Below are 20,316 nucleotides of genomic sequence, written 5' to 3' on the forward strand. Positions count from 1 at the left end.
TCTAATTCCAGGGTCATCAAAGTTTTCCTGTAAAAGGCCAGACAGTAAATATTTCACACTTTGCAGACCATATGGTCTCTATCGTAACTAATCAGTTCTGTTGCTGTGGTGCAAAAGCAGCCACAGCACTACATAAAACAATGAGTGTGGTTATGCTCCAATAAAACTTTATTTATGGAAATACTGACCTTCTTATAATTTTCATATGTCACAAAATATCATTCTTTTGATACTTCCCCTGACCATTTAAAAACGTGAAGTCCACTCTTAGTTCACCAGCCACAGAAAATCAGGCAGGAGCAGAGGACAAATCTGCCCCAAAAGCAATAGTTTGCTGACCCCAGTTTTAATTAAAGGCTCAGTCAAGACCTTGAGGCACACTCTGATTGCTAACTGTTCTCTGGCAACAGTCTTCAGGGTGGGGATGGGGGCTAAATTTCTTTTCATTCAAATTCTTATACCTTTCTTACTCCACACTTAGCTGATGAGTGTCAGCACTGACCCCCAAAGTCCCTTCCTTTTCCAGTTCATATCACAGCTCACAAAATAACAAAATGGAAAATTTTAAAAGTAATTAAATAGAAGAGAAACAATGAATACTTTGTTCTCCATATGTGTTCTGCACATCAACTTAAAGCATATGTACTCAGTTGGAAACACCATAATCTGGAACACTTGCTATTTCACTTTTTGCAAAATAGCAGCATTAATCATGTACCTTGAATAATACCAATAACGTCCAGAGGTGTCATTTGATACAGTAATTCTGTCAGTACCTTATTCTGCCTTTTCTAGCAATGTAAAACTTTTCATTAACTTTTTGGTTGGTTTCACAACGTTTTATCAAAGGTGTGACATCCATTCATATGAGCTATGCAACTATGAATGATGCTTTACTAATTCTGGTTTCTTCCCCATCTCTAGTGACAGAATTCATCACTTTCACCCTAGAAAGCACTGTTTTACAGTTCTGGAAATTTTTGGCCTGCCAAGACTATCACTGTGCCTTGTTTCATGGCTTTGTGTAACTAGTTAGACAAAATTTCAGAGTAGACAATCTTTGGAGACTACGGATGAAGGTACTGCAGGTCTGATTGTATTTCTTATTTACACCTTACTTTTTTAGACTGCTATTACAAATCAGACCATTTCTAAACATATAAACTCAGACTGTATGTACTCTAAAGCTCTTATTCATAATGTTTATTTTAGTATTCTGAGTTGCATCCTTAATTTTGTTGTTTTATTTCTATTTTTATGCTTCCATCGCTTTAGAGCCAAAATAAAATTTAGTATTTAACCAATGATAACACACAAATGAAAAACAAAGATCCCCTGGTTAACAAACTGAACATTAACTAAGATGAACCGACCAAATTAGACCTCATAGCACAACTGAGCAAATTTTAAGAGTGCAAAGTGATTGTTGGTAAAATTATTATTTTATTAATTTAAAAAAAGTGTTTGGGGGCTAAAATTACCATCACGTTTTCTCTGAAACTGCCAAGTAACCTGTGTACTATTTGACAGATCTCAGAAAACCAGATCATGACTAGCAGTTCACAGATTTTTTTGGGTCTCAAAACCTCTTTAGGATCTTAAAAATTATTGAGAGCCCCAAAGAGTTTTTGTGGATGTCCAACAACATTTATCATATTAGAAATTAAAACTAAAAAAATTAAAATATTTATTAATTTACTTAAGATAACAGTAAACCCATTACAATATTAATGTAAATAATGTAATTTTTAATGAGAACACTATTTCTCCAAAATGAAAAAGAAAGGTATTGAACAAGATGGATTGTTTTACATTTTTGCAAACCTCCTTACTACCTGGCTTAACAGGAGAGAGCTGGATTCTTTTTTTTCTTTGAAATGTGTATTTATTTATTTTGAAAGAGAGCACGTGAGCACAAGCTGGGGAGGGGCAGAGACAGAGAGGGAGACAGAGAATTCCAGTAGGCTCTGAGCTAATAGCTACGCAGGGCTCAATCACTTGTACCATGAGATAATGACCTGAGCCAAAAACAAGAGTTAAACGTTTAACTGACTGAGCCACCCAAGCACCCCTAGAAAGGGAATATTTTTTAAGTCTTTTCTGACAATTGTATTACCAAAGAATACCCATAACAAAACTCCACAAGTGATAGTTTAGAGAAGGTTGATTTTAATGTGGAATATGAAACCATATAGACAAGCTTTTTCTACCCTATGCATGAGTGAGAAGTGAAAAAGGCAAATGGGGTTGCCTGCGTAGCTCAGTTGGTTAAGCTATCAACTCTTGGTTTTGGCTCAGGTCATGATTTCGTGGTTTGGAGATCAAGCCCTACATCATGGTCCATGCAGCTGGTGCAGAGCCTGCTTGGGATTCTCTCCTTCTCTGCCCCTCCTCTGCTTGCTCTTGGTCTCTCTCTCTCTCTCTCTCTCTCAAAATACATTTTAAAAAAACTTGAAAAAAAAGAAAGAAAAAGGCAAATATGTTAGTTATTAAAATGTGACAGCCTAATATATAAAATAATGTATTTCTTCTTTTACGACAAGATCAGGCTCCATGTTGCAACAGCCCTAATCACTGTATTTGTAGGTTGGGGTATTAAATTTATAAACGAATACATAGAAATTTCTAAGCTTCATATGGTAAATATTATTATAGGTTGATGGCAGCCTCAGAAAGGGACTTTTTTTTTTGTAGAGGGCAAGGTAGAGTAGGTGATGATAGGTAATTTTTGGTTATAACTTTTTTCCTTGGTTCAAGCAAAATAGAAGCATAAATACTTCAGTTAAGTTGTTTTCTTGTAAAAAATTATTAGCACTGGACTCAAACTATAATTCTGTAGTATTGTAGAATGATAGTGTTGCCAAAAGAAATACGAGAAACCTCAGACACAGCATGTGGGAGCTTCTCCTCAGGAAATCCTTGTGGTTCACTATTCCTGTAAATTTTAGCCTGACAGAAAACACACATCATAGCACCAGAAAGAATTTTGCTAAATGAAAGACAGCCAAGAGTCTCTGGTTGTGCTAAGATTGTTGTGATGGCTGAAACCTATTTTTGTAAGAAAAATAAACAAAAATAGACAGGAAACCCCAACATTTTTGCTGAACAAGCACTTCAAGAAAATGACTCATTTAAGTCCATGACTACCTGCACTTCATGCCCACCCACACATTAAAGATATCAGATCCCACACTGATGGATATATAAAGCTTGAACCACCCATTTAATGCATTGTTTGCTTTCTGCATGATTTGTGGTGCATTCTGCATAAGTGCCAGTACCATTATTGCTGGTTTGCATTTAAAAAGGAAGATAAACTAGTGCAGAAATTGAGGTGATGGGTAAAATACTTTTATTATTAGGTTCTCTCTTCTGAACTGCTTTAAACACTTACAGAGAGAATACGTTGTAACCTTCCAGGTTCTAGGCCAGAGATGGAATAGGCAACCTGGCAACAATGGCAAAATTAGGCAACTCATTCATTAATAAATACTAATGGAACATTTTCTATGTGCCAAGCAATATCTAGGCATAGGGAAGAAAACAAAACAAAACAGGTGAGGTCCTTGCTAAAAAGCTTCCTTCTATGCTATTTCTGATAAGACCACTGCTTTCAACTACCAAAGAAAATACTGACTGTTTTGATACTTTCCAGATAGGCTGCCATGTTTCAGGAAAATCCTCTCTTGGTCCCAGCTTCCTTAAGTACAAAATAAGAATGCTATTTTCTTAAACTTGTTCAAGTGGTAAAACAAAACTCATCAGGGCGCTTGGGTGGCTCAGGCCCAGTCGGTGAAGCGTTAAGCTCAGGTCATGATCTCGAAGTTCTTGGGTTTGAAGCCCCGCGTTGGCCTCTGTGCTGACAGCTCAGAGCCTGAAGCCTACTTCGGATTCTGTGTCTCCCTCTCTCTCTGCCCCTCTCCTGCTCACACTCTGTCTCTCTTAAAAAGAAATAAACATTATTAAAAAAAAAACACCAAAAAAACCCCCCATGATGTTCTGTGAGAAACAAGATAAAAAAGTGGTATGCTAAAATATTATAATTTTATGCTAAATCAAATGCCATCTTATCCTATGCAATCAGCCAATGCCAGAATACAGAAATTCTACATATCAAATTACTCAGTTTCTTCAACAAATGAACCATATAATAAAGGAAGTGGAGGAAACTGCTCAAGACTAAAGGGACATCCAAATATCACCCAAATGTCATATATGAGTTTTGCCTACATCCTGGTTTGAACAACTATACAAAGACATTTTTTAGATACTCGAGGAAATCCAAATGCAGGCTAGATATTAGGTGATACTGTAATCTAACTAAACGTGGGTTTGCTCCTCGATGAGTCAAAAATAGAACTACAACAGGTAAGTTGTCACACAAAGGAAACTTTATTTGCAGCAAATAAGGACAGCATGGGGAATAAATAACTTCCAAAGCCTGACTCCCTGAGCAAGGGTGAACGGGTTTCTTTTATTAAGGATTACAATGAATATTTAGATAGGGGAGCCTTGTCATCACTTAGAGGCAAGCATCAAGTGGCACATGCATCCTAAGGAAACATGCCTTTACATGTACCCTAGGTTATGTAAATGAGGCTTGTGCTTCTCCTTGGGCAGAGATTTTGTCATTACAATGAGGTAAAGGTAACTGACAGTCACTCTATGGGTCACTCCATCCATGGTCCACCTGCATAGGCATGAGTTGGGGGTTCAATTCAAACTGGTCTAGGTGGTCTGGGCTGGCTAGAGTTGTTTGTCCAGGCAGTCCTTATTGCTTAAGGAGTAGTTCCAGTTTCTATCACAGGATGCTATGCCCCTTGGTCTTTTGCCTGACTTCAGAGATATAAGCTGGAAAGAAGAGTGTAAGGAAAACTGTGGGACAAAGGTCAGTGAGTACAAGCAGGTGAACAGTAAAGGTCCAGTCGTTAGGTCTGGCTGGTGACAATTATTAGGGAATTACTAATTTTATTAAATAATTATATTGGAGTTAGCATTTAAAAAAAGAAGAGAGCACACTTGTCTGTTAGAGATGCATACTAAAGAATTTACAGGTAAAATCAGGTAATGTTTGGGATCGGCTTTGAAATACTCCAAGAAAGTGGCCCTCTTGGCACAGTGGGCAGCGCATCAGTCTCATAAAATACTCCAAAAAAAAAAAAAAAGGTGGGCGTGGGAGAGAAACATATCAGACAGTTTAGCAAAATATTAACAGCTGTTCAAGCCGAAGCTGGGTCGTGGGTATAGAGACCTTTCACTGTATTATTCTCTCCTTTTATGTATAATTTTAAAAGTCCATTATAAGTTTAAAAAAATGAGATGCCAGGCTTTCCTAGAGTCTGGTATAAAAGATTTAAGAAAATAGTATGGCAGAAAAATGTAAAATTGAGAAAATTCCATTTATTATTTTACTCTGGGAAAAAGATAAGCTTATTAAATTTTAGACTAGAACACTCAAGTCTTTACAAATTTCCATATAATGGTAGTGGTCCTTCTAATATCTGCTGAAAGAGAATATGACAAAAAGCAAATGTTAATTTAGCTTCATCTTTAAATGAATTTCTGAGTTAATTATACTAGCACCAATTAACCCACTGCAACATATGTATGTGATATTTTACGTATTCATAAAAAGTATTCATATAACATTGGGCAAATATTTGGATTTGCAAACTTTCTACAACTATGCCCAGGTCACTCAATACTCCCACCAAGGATAACAAATGTCAAAGGTATCCTCTAGCAATAAGATTTTAAGTAACCAGTCTTAGTGGAGACTTACCAGTCTTGTGACTTATTAGTCACAAATAAATGACTAATTACCTGTCAAAGTCAATTATTCATATTTACCTTCCACAAACTAATTAAAAGTTTGTGGAATAAAAAGTCTCAATTTTGTGATTTTTGGAGCCATGTTTTAAAAATACCATTAAGACAGTTAAAAAACATAAACAAAAACCAAACAGTACGTTCCTATAGAGCAGTAGTCCTCAAACTAGATTTTGCACCCATCCCCCAACTCCAATGTCTGAAGATATTTTTGGCTGTTATAACTGAGGAGGGGAGGAATGTTACTGGCATCTAGTAGGCAGAGATCAGGAATGCTATGTAACATCCTACAATGCATAGGAGAACCCCACAAAGAGGTATCCAGCTCAAACTGTCAATAGTGCTAAGGTTGAGAAATGTTGTTTTAGAATATGAGCAATCATAGATTGAAAAATTGACAAAACTTAAGTAGCCCAACAGCTGTTTTCCTCACTTCTTATTTTGGGAGAATGATAGATTTAAGAAGCAAACACCTAAATGGAAAATTACTTATTTTTCCATGACTTGTAATCTAAAACTCAATAGGCATTCTAAGAGTGAAATGAGTTATGTTCAAAATAACTACATCTGAATTTATGCATTGAAATTTTAACCAGCCATCAAGAGCAAAGTTTGGTTACGGGCACATCTTTTTTTTTTTTTTTTTTTTTTTTACTATTTCAATGATTTCAGTGTTTATTTATTTTTTTATTTTATTTTTTTTAATATATGAAATTTATTGTCAAATTGGTTTCCATACAACACCCAGTGCTCATCCCAAAAGGTGCCCTCCTCAATACCCATCACCCACCTCCCATCAACCCCTCAGTTTGTTCTCAGTTTTTAACAGTCTCTTATGCTTTGGCTCTCTCCCACTCTAACCTCTTTTTTTTTTTTTTTCCTTCCCCTCCCCCATGGGTTTCTGTTAAGTTTCTCAGGATCCACATAAGAGTGAAACCATATGGTATCTGTCTTTCTCTGTATGGCTTATTTCACTTAGCATCACACTCTCCAGTTCCATCCACGTTGCTACAAAAGGCCAGATTTCATTCTTTCTCATTGCCACGTAGTATTCCATTGTGTATATAAACCACAATTTCTTTATCCATTCATCAGTTGATGGCCATTTAGGCTCTTTCCATAATTTGGCTATTGTTGAGAGTGCTGCTATAAACATTGGGGTACAAGTGCCCCTATGCATCAGTACTCCCGTATCCCTTGGGTAAATTCCTAGCAGTGCTATTGCTGGGTCATAGGGTAGGTCTATTTTTAATTTTCTGAGGAACCTCCACACTGCTTTCCAGAGCGGCTGCACCAATTTGCATTCGGTTATGGGCACATCTTAATGCTATAGGCTTACAACCAAGCACATGTGTCAGGCTAAGAACCTCAGATGCTCTTTCACACTAACTCTTATGCTCTTATGTACCCTATGGACTCTCTCCTTCTCTTTCCCAGAAGGAGCTGTTCGCAGACACACTTTTAGAAAGCCCTTTGTAGTCTACAACAACTACTGGTCAAATTCTGATTCTGGTTTCTCACCAACTATCTGCTGTTTTCTAGATGCCACTGACTGAGTGCTGGCGGCATTCCACTAGAAAAATCACTTAGCTAGAAAGGGAAAACAAATGGCAATCCAACCATCAATTTGTTCATTTATCACTAATCAAATATTTATTGAGCACCTTCTATATGTCTGGCACTAGAATTATAGGACTTTTCTGCCATTAACTTCTCTCTGGGAATATTTAAGAAAAAGTTAACTGTTTTTATGCTATAAAAGGAAATTCAATTGTTCAATTTCACAAAAAAATTTTTTTGACCATATTGCTATTTTTAAATAAAAATTTCAAACAACACAAAAAGATATAAACTGCGAAATACCTTTATCTTACCCTTCGCCCCTACTCCCTTTCTCAAAATGTAATAAACACTCTTTAGTTTGTGAATACCGTCTCTTCAAATTTACTACCCATTTATGCTTGAAAGCGGCTGGCAACAGAGGGGGGCAAGGTGACTCCTAGATTTCTGGTTTGGACAATTAGGTGGTGTTATTTACTGAAATATAAAATAGTGGCAGCACAACAAGGTTGAAGAGGGAGCCTATGAGATACTCAAATGTGAATAATTTAGACCTAAAATATCTGGAGATCAGGAAAGTGGCCCAGTTTGAATGCACAGATCTGAGCTTTTAGCAAATAGGTATGGTGGTAAACCCACATAGTAGGGTACAGGTATGGGAACATATTGAGTAGAAGAGATCAGCTAGAGGTAATACAGAGGATGAGAAGATAAGAAGGCCTTACAAGAGGCCAATATTTCAGAAAAGAGTAGAGCCGAAGCTGGAAAATAGAGTAATAGTAAAGAAAGTTAACATTTCTTGAGTTGCTTATATGGTAGGCATTAAGTTAAGGATGTTTTATAATACTTTATTTACTTAAAAAAAATTTTTTTTTAATGTTTATTTTTGAGAGAGACAGAGTGTGAGCAGGGGAGAGGCAGAGAGAGAGGGAGACAAAGAATCTGATGCAGGTTCCAGGCTCTGAGCTGTCGAACCACGAACTATGAGAACATGACCTGGGCCGGAGTCAGACGCCCAACTGACTGAGCCACCCAGACGCCCCTATAATACTTTACTCTCAACAACAAACTTCTAAAGCGAAATTATTACTATTCCTACCATTTTAGAAGGAAATTAGGGCATATGAAGTCAAAAACGTGGCTAAGTTAAATAGTGTAAGACTAATCAGCTTTGGTCTGAGTCCAAAGCCTACACCCTTAATAATAACATAAAACTGTCTCTGAGGAAAAAGGGTATCTAGAAGAAGTCTTCTTTCATTTATTTTTTTTTAAAGTAAGGACCACACCCAACATAGGGCTTGAATTCACGACCCCAATATCAAGAGTTGCATGCTCCACCGACTGAGCCAGCCAGGTATCCCTTATTGTTTTAAAATGTAAGTTTCATTGCTCAGGTAAGGCCAACAGATCAGGAGATGACTGCCATTGAAAAGACAGTTATATTCATAGATCTCAAAAGATGGAGGCAGGCCATGCCATGAGGAAGGGGAGGTCATGGTGGCAGCACCAGGGTTGGTCAAGAGGGGAGAGGGATGAAATTATGGATCACGGCCTTTACTGTGGTTTCTTTGGGAAGGAATGAGGAAGGCAAGGGAAGCAGGCTTAAAACTGGCTAGTCTGCATAATTTCAGCAGGCTCTGAAGCATAGGGGTTGTCCCTAGTGAGGTGTGGTATCTGACCCTGTGATGATTAGGGCAGATGCGTCGTGGCCAGGTGAGAGGTGTGTTACCTAGATGAACGGTTTGCTATCTCTTAGGAATTGGTTAACTCTGGGAGCGGCAATCCCTCCAGGGTCAGTAAGGTCCTGAGATGATCAATGCATCAGAATACAGAAAGTAAAAGACATGGTTAACAACATACTTATTTATCAGATTTTATTCACTTAAGGTCCAAAATGCTGATCCTGCATGGTACAATTTTTAATTCAGGGGTATTGTTTCCTCTCTTCAGGTTGTCCTCATCTCAAATTATTAAATTATTCCCCCTTCACTGGTGGCTTTAGGTTTCATAGAACTATAGCCACTTTAATCTGGAAACACAAATCTGGATTTTTTTTTCCCCTTCTGTGAATATACTTTGTTGGAGCGTGGCAACTCCAAATCTTCATAGAATTGTTTTAGGCTCCATGACTTTTCTGTTTACTCATTCTTAAAAGAGTTCTATACTTATTATCTTAGGGTTAACAAAGTACAATCGGGAATAATTCAAGCAAAAACCAAAGGGAAATTTTCAGGTATAAATGCAAAGAGGAAAAATAATCTACAGGCGATAGATTATCAATTTAGAAATCCACTCACCAAAGGTGATAGAGCCATAGCAGGCACAAACATGATCAAGATCACACAAACAAAATTAAGCAAGTATTCCAGTGCTGCAGTTTCCCACAGGCTATGGGGGCCACAAGCAGGGGGGAGTCCGGAAACGGTCCTTGACCTGCTCCACCGGCTCATTTCATAGGTTCCAACAGTGTTTATCTCTGGTTTGGAAATGTCAGTGGAGGCTGTGAATTCTGTTCAATATTACTGAGATGCACTTTTCTTCTCACAGGAGAATGATCAGTGTCAGTTCACATCTATTGGGTTGATTCTCTCCCCCACTAATTCGTCCCCAAACAGCAGCACCAAACATTTACTGATTACCTACGTTCATTTCTAAGTACCAGGCACATTTCTAAGCATTTTATGTGGTAACTCATTTTACCTTTATGATAACTTTATGAGGCAGAGCTCGTTTGAGAAAAGAGAAAAACTACGACATAGAAAGAACATGTAACTTAGCCAAGGTCACAGAAATAAGAGAGCCAGAATTTGAATCTACACAAGCCAACAGAGAACCAAAACTGTTATTTATTTCACTACGTTGCAACAAATTTAGAGTAAAATTCATTAACTCAGTCTAATACAGTATTTTATATAGTTGTGTTTTTTTTAACCAGAAACTGGACTTGTAATTTAAAAATTAGCTAACAGATTAAGTTAGAAAATTCAACAAAGCATAATTCTCCCGATAATACCTACTTTTATTCCCAATCATTTCTCTTCAGATAAGTTATAATTTGTATGTATTTACCTCAGATTACACAAACCTTGAAACTGGCTGCAAAGAATCCTGGGACTATAAAAACAACAGTACCTTATTCTTCCAAATTATTCTCAAGGCTATCTCCCTGAGTTTTTAAAACAACTCTTATGACACTTAAGAGAAAATATGGCCAACATATGATAAAACTAATTTCTTTATGATAAAACCATATAATCCAATAAGAAAATATTAAAAACTACAAATATGGGCAAAGGATATAAAGAGGCAGTTCAAAGAAAAAAAATACACAAATGGGTGAATACAAATAAAAACATGCTAGACTTTACCTTTGATTGAAGGAGTGCAAATTCAAACAAAGATATAATTTTAACCTGATAGTTGGCAACGCTTAAGTTTGGTCATGTATAGTGTTGGTAAGGGTATAAGGAAAAAGATACTTCAGATGCCATTAATGGGAGTATGTAAAAATATTAATATATCCATTGATCTAGCAATTCTACTAGGCATTGATCCTATAGATATTATACAACATTTCTATGTGTATTATGAGTATATATTTGCTTATATGTATATATGAATATAATTGCACTGAAAATGATCTGGCAGAAAACTGAGGAGAGTGGTTACTTCTAGGAAGAAAAGGAAGATTAAGGGAGGGCTGATGCTTTCCCTGTATTATTTGACTTTTTCATAATGAGAATACATTCATGTGTTATTTGTGCGGAAAAAGGTGCCCAGTGTAAGGCCTAATAAAAAAGGTGTTGAGGGGCGCCTGGGTGGCTCAGTCGGTTAAGCGGCCGACTTCGGCTCAGGTCACGATCTCACAGTCCGTGAGTTTGAGCCCCGCGTCGGGCTCTGGGCTGACAGCTCAGAGACTGGAGCCTGCTTCAGATTCTGTGTCTCCCTCTCTCTCTGACCCTCCCTCATTCATGCTCTGTCTCTCTCTGTCTCAAAAATAAATAAACCAAAAAAAAAATTAAAAAAAAAAAAAAAGGTGTTGAATTGTTAGTTTAGCAAATGAATAGAATGATCCTGTGCACTTGTCTATATCAAAATTAATCATCTAGTCAACTATTACACAGTTCCATTATTTAAAATGTCAGTAAAATATCAAATGCTAACTGCTGTCAGATGTCAGATGTCATCTGATCTCTTTAAGTCCATTATTAAACACAAGAAGCAGTAGGAAAAGGCAGTTAGCTACTAACAGAAGGCAGTAGAAGACAGGAGGCATTGGCACAGAGATATGAAAGTGTATAATGTAGGAGTGACTTTGTCAATGAAGACTTCAATTTATAATAAACCTGTGCTTACCTAGAAGGCTTTGTTTCCAGTCCCTTGTTAAAACAATCTATCAAATTACTTACAGGTAACTTTTCTTTAAAGATTTATATCTGTTTTTAATTTCTTCAGAAAAGAAAGTACTGTAATGTAAGTTATATATTTTTAAAAGTTTCTGCCATGCCAAAGGAATCTCTAAAAGACCTTTTATTCAAAACAAAATCTTTATGAAAAAAAGATTTTCTATAATTAAGGGCTTTGTTGGAGGATATTTGCCTGGAAACAATTATTTATTAGCTATTAAAAATATTTTAGAAGTCTTTTCTCCTTGAATATAGCTTATAGCTATAGGTATAAATGTAATTATTACATGTAAAACAGCAATTTTCTGGGAAAATATGATGGAAAAGGAGGAATTCCTGTTGTTAATTGCTATTATTTCCTTATTTCTTTCCAGGTTAACTGCAGAACATCACAAAATAAGCTGATGAGGAAGAGTGTCATTACCAAATTATGCAAGGTAGCTGTTTTCTGTATTTTTAATGAAAATGCTTTTAGATATAAAGAGCTAAAATTGTCATAATTTACAAACTCTACAAAGGAAAATAAATTTACCCATTACAATTAATTATATTGTCAATATACTGAATTCCTACAGACTTTTCACTCATCTTTAAATCAGTACACAATCAGAAAGCATAATTTGAAAATAACTACTCACTGCTTCCCCTACCCCCAACCTTAAACCTTGGATAGATAATACCATAAAAAGTACCTTGCAAAATTAATTCTAAAATAACAGGAAATACTTTTTGTGGTTTACATATTTCTAAAATTTTTTTTTTCAACGTTTTTTATTTATTTTTGGGACAGAGAGAGACAGAGCATGAATGGGGGAGGGGCAGAGAGAGAGGGAGACACAGAATCGGAAACAGGCTCCGAGCCATCAGCCCAGAGCCCGACGCGGGGCTCGAACTCACGGACCGCGAGATCGTGACCTGGCTGAAGTCGGACGCTTAACCGACTGCGCCACCCAGGCGCCCCTGTGGTTTACATATTTCAACGTAACTTCTAAATTACTATACCCAAAGCCCTGAATCCAAGCATTAATTTAATTGTTCCTCAATACGAGCAAAGCAAATCTAATCACAGAAATCAAAAAGATTAAGTAAGCTAAAAGCATCCAGAAAAATTGGTCTTACTAATTAAACTACTCACGGACAGCATAGTTATAATTTCTCCAATTGACCTAGATGAAAAATTTATTGCCTTTTGCCCATATTCTTCTGATCCATACACTTCTTTCTTTGATGGTTCCCACTTGTTTCTCCAGAAGAACCACACTACAAAATGGCCACTGAACTGGAGGGTGTGTCTTCATCATTACTAAGCATTTTCCAATCAGAAGCAGCTCTTTGAAAAAAACCTCAACATAATTCCTTCAATATCACTCAGTAACTGCAGAAGTAATAGAAGGAGTAGGGGTTTTTAAACACCTTTAAAGGATATTACTTAATAATTATGTTTACTTAAAAATTTTTTGTAAACTAGCAGCAGGTAAGACTTATATTCATAAATTTTCCTGGCTGCAGGCTTCTAAGATTTTCCAATCAAAATCAATCTTATCCAATTAATCATATAAAGTGTTATACACAACAAAAAGTTTTAAAAAGAGTGACTTCACATTTTTTCCATACAATAGCACGAATGTACTTAAGTACAATTGTATATAGTACAAAACAAAATCTATCCATCAAAAAAAAAAAAAAAAAGCTTGAAGAGATGCAAAGGGAGAAAACTGACTTGCACAGCTTATACACTCAACTGATTAAATATAAAGAACGACAATGACTTGGTCTTAACTAAGAGAAAGGAAGGTAGCAATGGTGGATTGAGTGCTCCCTAGTTCTGATTCTACCCTTAATATCATTTAGTATCTGATTAATGAACTGGCATATAATGGGCATTTATTGGATGCAGGGCAGAAGCAAGGTGAGGAAGTAAAACTCATTTTTAACTACTTAAAAAAAAATTAGAACCAAGTCAAACACACAGGCAACATGTTGTGAGAAGAGCATGCGATAAACATTAGAATGAGGTCTGGATATTATTAGATCACATCCAACCTTATTGTCTTTTTTCCTTATCTCAAATGATAATAAAAAGAGTAGAAAAAGCATTTGTGGTTCCCTTAAGAGATAAAGGAGAGATTTTTCTCTCAAAATGACGTATTATGCACTTTCATCAGAAAGGGAAAATCTGTAAGGAAGAGTGAAACTAAAAGGATGGGGCAAGATATATATAGAAGTAGAAAATCCACTTCAATAAAGTTGTTAAAGAGACATGAAATTAATGGTGTGGATTAATCAACAAAATCCCAACTTTGGGAACTACAGAAACACTGGTACAGAACTGAGAAAACTAAAATTGAGTAAGAGTTCCTGATCTAAAAATGGACTGGAAATGAGCCAAATCTCTTCCTGTATTTCCTAATTAATGGAGAACTCTAAGGGCTTGACTCTTATTTACTCAACCTTATGAGTTCAAGCCCCATCCTGGGTGTAGAGAATAAAATAAATAAACTTAAAAAAAAAGAAAGCCTTTAATAGAACTGTGTAAAAATACCAAGACAACCATAAAAATAATTCAAGCACTGGGGCACCCAGGTGGTTCAGTCAGTTAAGTATCGGACTAGGTTTCAGCTCAGGTCATGATTTCAGTTTGTACATTCAAGCCCTATGTCAGGCTCTGTGCTGACAGTGTAGGTAGGGCCTGCTTGGAATTCTCTCTCTCCCTCTCTCAACTGCCCCTCCCCCACTTCTCTCTCAAAAATAAACATTAAAAATTTTTTTTTAATTTTTTTAATGTTAAACTCTTTTTTTTTTTTGCCCCAAATCTGTTGTTTCATTGGTTTTATTTTACTTTTTTAAATGTTAAAATCCTCATTAGAGATCTGTGGATATGTGAAGCCAAAATGGAAGGAATATCACCCAGACAGAAAAAAGCAAAGACTTGTTCCCCAAGAATAATTTTTATAACTTGTGTTAAACAAATTTATTATTGCACATCTGGTAATAAACTAGCTTTGGCCTTAATGATTAATCTTTTATGTCAATAGGGTTCTAATTTAACAACTCATTAATAAGTATTCTTTCAATTTCAGATAGTGATAAAAGCATGAGTTTTGCTATGCTTCCAAGCTCAGCTACTATTTAGAAGTAGAGTATTTTATACAATTGTGGAATTTTATGTACCGCAGAAAACTGAAGATGAATTTTAAGTGAAAATGAGATGACACAACAATACCTTAAATTTTATAATTATTCCAGACAGCAATTCCATTATCAAAATACCAAATACTGTCAATATATACATTCACAGACAAAAAACAATTTTCTTCCATTAGTCAAATCAATAATGCAAATAGAAAGAATCTACAAATAATATTTAACCTTCAAATATAGAAAGGATACTGGAATTAAAATTTTTTAAATTAAAATATATAAAAATAACATAAAGAAAGGAGAATCTCTCAAGTAAGGAAGGATTTTTTACACTGACTTTTACGTGTGAGAGATTGGGTGAGAGCCATCTCACATTTATCTTAGTGTGGGGAAGGGGAGGAGTACGCCTGAACATAATGGCAACAAAGAGTTAACATTTAATAATTTACTGAGAAGTACGAAGGAGGGAAAGAGATAGAGATAAGAGGTGCAAAAATTAGCTTTCCCAGTCATGAACAAAGGAAAAGAGAATGAATTTCAACAAAAACCAAAGAATTCAGCCACCGAAATAGGGTTATCATGGACAGATATGAAAGAGTAAAGAGTCCCTTGAGGACAACTTTGTCCCTATAGTGTAGTTACGAAGAAATGGTTTAGATACACTACAAATAATGCAAAGAGGTAGAAATATTTGTCCTTCAGATAAAAACCTCTTATTTTCAGGTACTCTTTCCTCTGGGCATGGAAGGATTCAAAATAGGATGAATGGCTCAAAGTTCTGCAATTAATTTATAATGGAAAAATCTGAAAGCTACAAAAGAGCAACATCAGAACTTTATAACACCTGCCTAAGGCCAATAGAGACTACATACTCTCAAAAGATCTTACAGGTAACAATTACAGAGTAAAATGATGATATTGGCATTTCAGTATTTATTTTGCAGAGTACCCATGTTAGACATGCTGTTCATCATTTTCGAAACTTTGTCCTGTTGTTCTGCCTGAGAGGTCCAAGTCTGAGGTTATGCTTTCCACTCCTTTCCATTGGAGCCTCTTGGGGTTGTTAGGTTCCAAGATAACAGAATTAACTTTGAAGGTATATTTGGAGTCTAGTACTGATAAAAAGAAGGTCAGATTCTGGGGCAAGGACTGGGACCTGGACCTGGGAATCTCACTCTTTCTTTTCTTTCTTAATTCTCTACTACATCATCTTTCAGTGTAGCCCTGGTCCTCCCAAAGTAGCAGCACTCAAAGATGACCTCTGGGTCAATATTATAAGAAAAGATAGTAGAGATGCTAATACTCCAGGAAATTGATATTAAATCAAGGCACTTAAAAAAGAGTTTTAAGTAGGGAAAGGACATAGTTGGGAGTACTTTCCAAAACTCTGCTTGACTTAAAATTTAAAATTTTAATTTTAATGTAGCATATGACATTGAGTCTTTTTTTTAAAATTTTTTTTAATGTTTATTTCTGAGGCAGAGAGAGAGACAGAGCATGAGCGGGGGAGGGGCAGAGAGAGAGGGAGACACAGAATCTGAAGCAGGCTCCAGTCTCTGAGCTGTCAGCACAGAGCCTGACGCGGGGCTCGAACTCACAAACCGTGAGATCATGACCTAAGCCGAAGTCAGTTGCTCAACCAACTGAGCCACCCAGGCGCCCCCTGAGTAAGTCTTAAGACATAAATGCGTTTGACGTCTGACTCTAAAAATCATTAAAACAACAGTGTTAAAACAAATACACCAAAAATATCCAGTCAAATTTTCTTAGGGTAGGAGAGGTTTAAGAGACAGGAAAGCTAAATGTAAGATTTCTCAAATTATCTTGCAGCTAGGATTCTAGATATAAAGTGGGCTTTTCTTTCTCTCTTCCTCCTTCCTTCTTTCCTTTGTTCCAATATGTGTTACCAGCTTTCTGGTAATGCAGAGGCAGTTGCGGTAGAGACAGTGGATAGATTCTGAGTTCCAGTACCACTGTACCAGCTTTGTGGGTTATCGAGAGGCAGATGGGATGGTTTCCTGACTCTTACGTTGTTGCTTATGATCGTGATCACGTGTTCTCAGCTTCATGAGCATAACAACCTTGATAGATACTGGGTTCCTCATTTTCTATCACCCACCCAGGTTGATGTCCAACCCCCACCCACCCCACCCCTGTCTTTAGCAAGAATTCTTCTATTAGATCAGTTTAGCCAAAACCACTCTTTCTTCTTCTTCTTCTTTTTTTTTTTTTTTAATGTTTATGTATTTTTGAGAGAGAGAGAAACAGAATGTGAGTGGCAGGGGAGGGGGGAGATAGAATTCGAAGCAGGCTCCAGGCTCCAAGCTGTCAGCACACAGCCCGATGAGGGGCTCGCACCCACAAGCAGCGAGATCATGACCTGAGTTGAAGTCGGACACTTCACTGACTGAGCCACCCAGGCTCCCCAAAACCCCTCTTATCCCAGTGTTTCCTCTTAGTAATTAAATTCCCTCTTGCCCAGGCTATATTTGCAACTAAGTCTGGTTCTCACTGAGGTCTCTTCTATTGTGATAGCCAGGATTAAAATCTGTTTTTACTGCTTTAAATATTGTCTAGCTCTGGTTTTTCACAGTATATCCCATGAACAAATGAGGTATACATGTTAATAAACTTGTTTGTTTTTCTCTGTTAATGTATCTTTTTTTTTTTTAATTTTTTTTTCAACGTTTTTTATTTATTTTTGGGACAGAGAGAGACAGAGCATGAACAGGGGAGGGGCAGAGAGAGAGGGAGACACAGAATCGGAAACAGGCTCCAGGCTCCGAGCCATCAGCCCAGAGCCCGACGCGGGGTTCGAACTCAGGGACCGCGAGATCGTGACCTGGCTGAAGTCGGACGCTTAACCGACTGCGCCACCCAGGCGCCCCTAATGTATCTTTTAATACAGGGTTCTCAGCCAAGAACTAGAAGGGTAGAGGAGGGAAAATTATTTTTCTCCCCTATATTCCCTATTTGTAAAATCAGTTCTAGAACACAGAGATGAGAAACTGCCTCATTTAGAAGGTGAGAGCAAAAATGTTCACAAATTGGAAGATTTAGTATTGGAAAGATGTCAAGTCTCTCCAAATCAATTGAATCTGTCGAATCAATCAATAGATTCAAAGCAATTCCAATCAGAATCTCAGCCTTTTTTTTTCTTAACTGAAATTGACCAGCTGATTCTAAAATTTACTTGGAAATGCAAAGGACCAAAAATAGCAAAAGCAACCTTGAAGGAAAATAAAGCTGAAAGGTTTATCCAATCAGACATTTTTTATTAAGTTATAGTGGCTAAAATAATGTCATTGGCATAAGAATGGTCAAATTGGCCAATGGAAAAGAGAGCATCCAGAAATAGAGCCACACATACAAGGTTTCCTAATTTATTACAAAGGCAACATGGTAGTTCAGTGGAAGAATGGTCAGTTGAGTAAATGCCAGGTTAACCAGACATCTATTTGAAAAACAAATTATGTTGACCTTTACTTGATACCATACAAAAATCAGTTCCACATGGATGACGGATCTAAATGCAAAAGGTAAAATAAAGCTTTGAGAGAAAATACATTTGTAACCTTAAAGTAGGCAAATATTTCTTTAAAAGTACTAACTACAAAAGAAGGTTTAATTGGATTATAAGAAAGTTAAGAGCTTCTGTTCACTGAAAGGCACAATTAAGAGAGTGCTACATATATCCTGAGATAAGATATCTGAGGTACACATATCCAACAAAGGACGTGTATCAGATATATGTAAAGAACTCCTTTAAATCAGTAAAAGAGATAACCCAATTGAAAAATATGCAAAAAACTTGAATTGGCTTTTCAAAAGTAGATAAACAATGGGTGGGGTCATAAACATATAAAAAAGACTCTCAACTTCCTTATCAGGAAAATGCAAATTAACAGCACAGACCCTGCCTGGGATTCTCCCCCTCCATCTCTGCCCCCCCCCCCCCCCAGCTCTTAGGTACAGGTGCATAAGTGTACATATGCACTCTCTCTTTCTCAGAATAAATAAATACACTTAAAAAAAAAACAAAACAGACTGATATTAACAAGTGTTGGTGAGGATGTAGAGCAACTAGACCTCTTATAGACTGCTGGTAGGAGTATAAACTGGTATAACTGGGTTGGAATATTTGGCAGTACCTACAAAAGGTAAACATATACATTTCCTATGACTCAGTAATTTCACTTCTAAATATATATACAACAGAAATATGTTCAACAAGGGGTGCCTGGGTGGTTCAGTTGGTTGAGCATCCAACTCTTGATCTTGGCTCAGGTCATGATCTCATGGTTCCTGAGTTCGAGACTTGCAATGGGCTGACAGTGTGGAGCCTGCTTGGAATTCCCTCCCTTTCTCTCTGCCCCAACTTAAAATAATAATAGTAATAATAATAAAGAAATACGTTCAACAAAACATACATACTAAGCAGCACTATTCATAATAGTCCCGAATTGGATGCTACTCAAAGACCATGAACAGTAAGATGGATTAAAAAGCTGTCATACGTTCACATGGAATACTATGGAGAAATAACAAATGCTCGCATGACAATATGGATGAATCTAACAAAACCAGAAAGAAAAAAAGTTAGCCAAAAAAGAGATATACAAATAGAATTGCACAGTGTATAAACTATAAAAATAGGCAAAATTAAGTTCGTTATTCCAAGTCTGAATAATGGTTATATCTGAAGTGGGCAGAACTGACAAAAGAAATAAGAGGTAGCTTCTGGTGTGATGGTGATGTTCAGTTTCTTGATCTGGCTGCTGCTGCTTACATTGGTGTATTCAACATGTTAAAATTCATCAATCTGCACACACTTATGATTTGTACACTTTCCTCATTAATATTATGCTACAGAAAAGATTAATGTATGTGACAAAAGGCAAATCAATTAAACAGCAAACTGGAAGAAATTTTCTACAATTTCTTACAAGGTCTAAGTAACATATGAAGAACTCATGCAAGTCAATTTTTAAGAAGCTAGCATCCAATAGGAAAATGGACAAAAAAATACAAAAAGAAACAGGCAAGTAAAGAAATAAAAATGGTTCCAATAAATGCACAGAATATACACTAGAACAATGGAATGCTATTTTTCCTATCAAATTATCAAAGATCAAAAGAAACTAAGAAGGCTGTTGCTGAGGATTTGGTGAAATCAATGCTCTTATTCCTAATGGAAACATAAATTAGTATAACCTTTCTGTATAAGTCTTAAAAAATTGTCATATCCTTTTACCTGCTAGTTTCACCTCTAGAAATTATTCTAAGGAAAAATCAGAGTTGCAGTTAAAGATGGAATCATATCAGTGTTGATACAATGGTTATTTTGAAACAATATAATTATCCAATAATGGGAAAATGG

The 20,316-nt window shown here is 36.5% G+C and overlaps 2 protein-coding genes across 12 annotated transcripts in view; one reads left to right on the top strand and one right to left on the bottom strand.

Moving 5' to 3' along the window:
- Positions 1–12,334, top strand: part of LOC131519062 (uncharacterized protein C3orf20 homolog) — a 189,313-nt gene extending 176,979 nt beyond the window's left edge. For all 3 annotated transcript variants that reach the window (XM_058741732.1, XM_058741731.1, XM_058741730.1), the window contains one exon: positions 12,170–12,334. In XM_058741732.1, the coding sequence (XP_058597715.1) occupies positions 12,170–12,200 (31 nt within the window). In that variant the 3' untranslated portion in view covers positions 12,201–12,334. The remainder of the gene's footprint in view (positions 1–12,169) is intronic.
- Positions 1–20,316, bottom strand: part of VEZT (vezatin, adherens junctions transmembrane protein) — a 79,680-nt gene that overhangs the window by 57,478 nt on the left and 1,886 nt on the right. The gene's annotated exons all lie outside the window — the stretch shown is intronic.

This window comes from Neofelis nebulosa, chromosome 8 (assembly GCF_028018385.1).
Source record: "Neofelis nebulosa isolate mNeoNeb1 chromosome 8, mNeoNeb1.pri, whole genome shotgun sequence".
NCBI classification, from domain to species: Eukaryota; Metazoa; Chordata; class Mammalia; order Carnivora; family Felidae; genus Neofelis; species Neofelis nebulosa.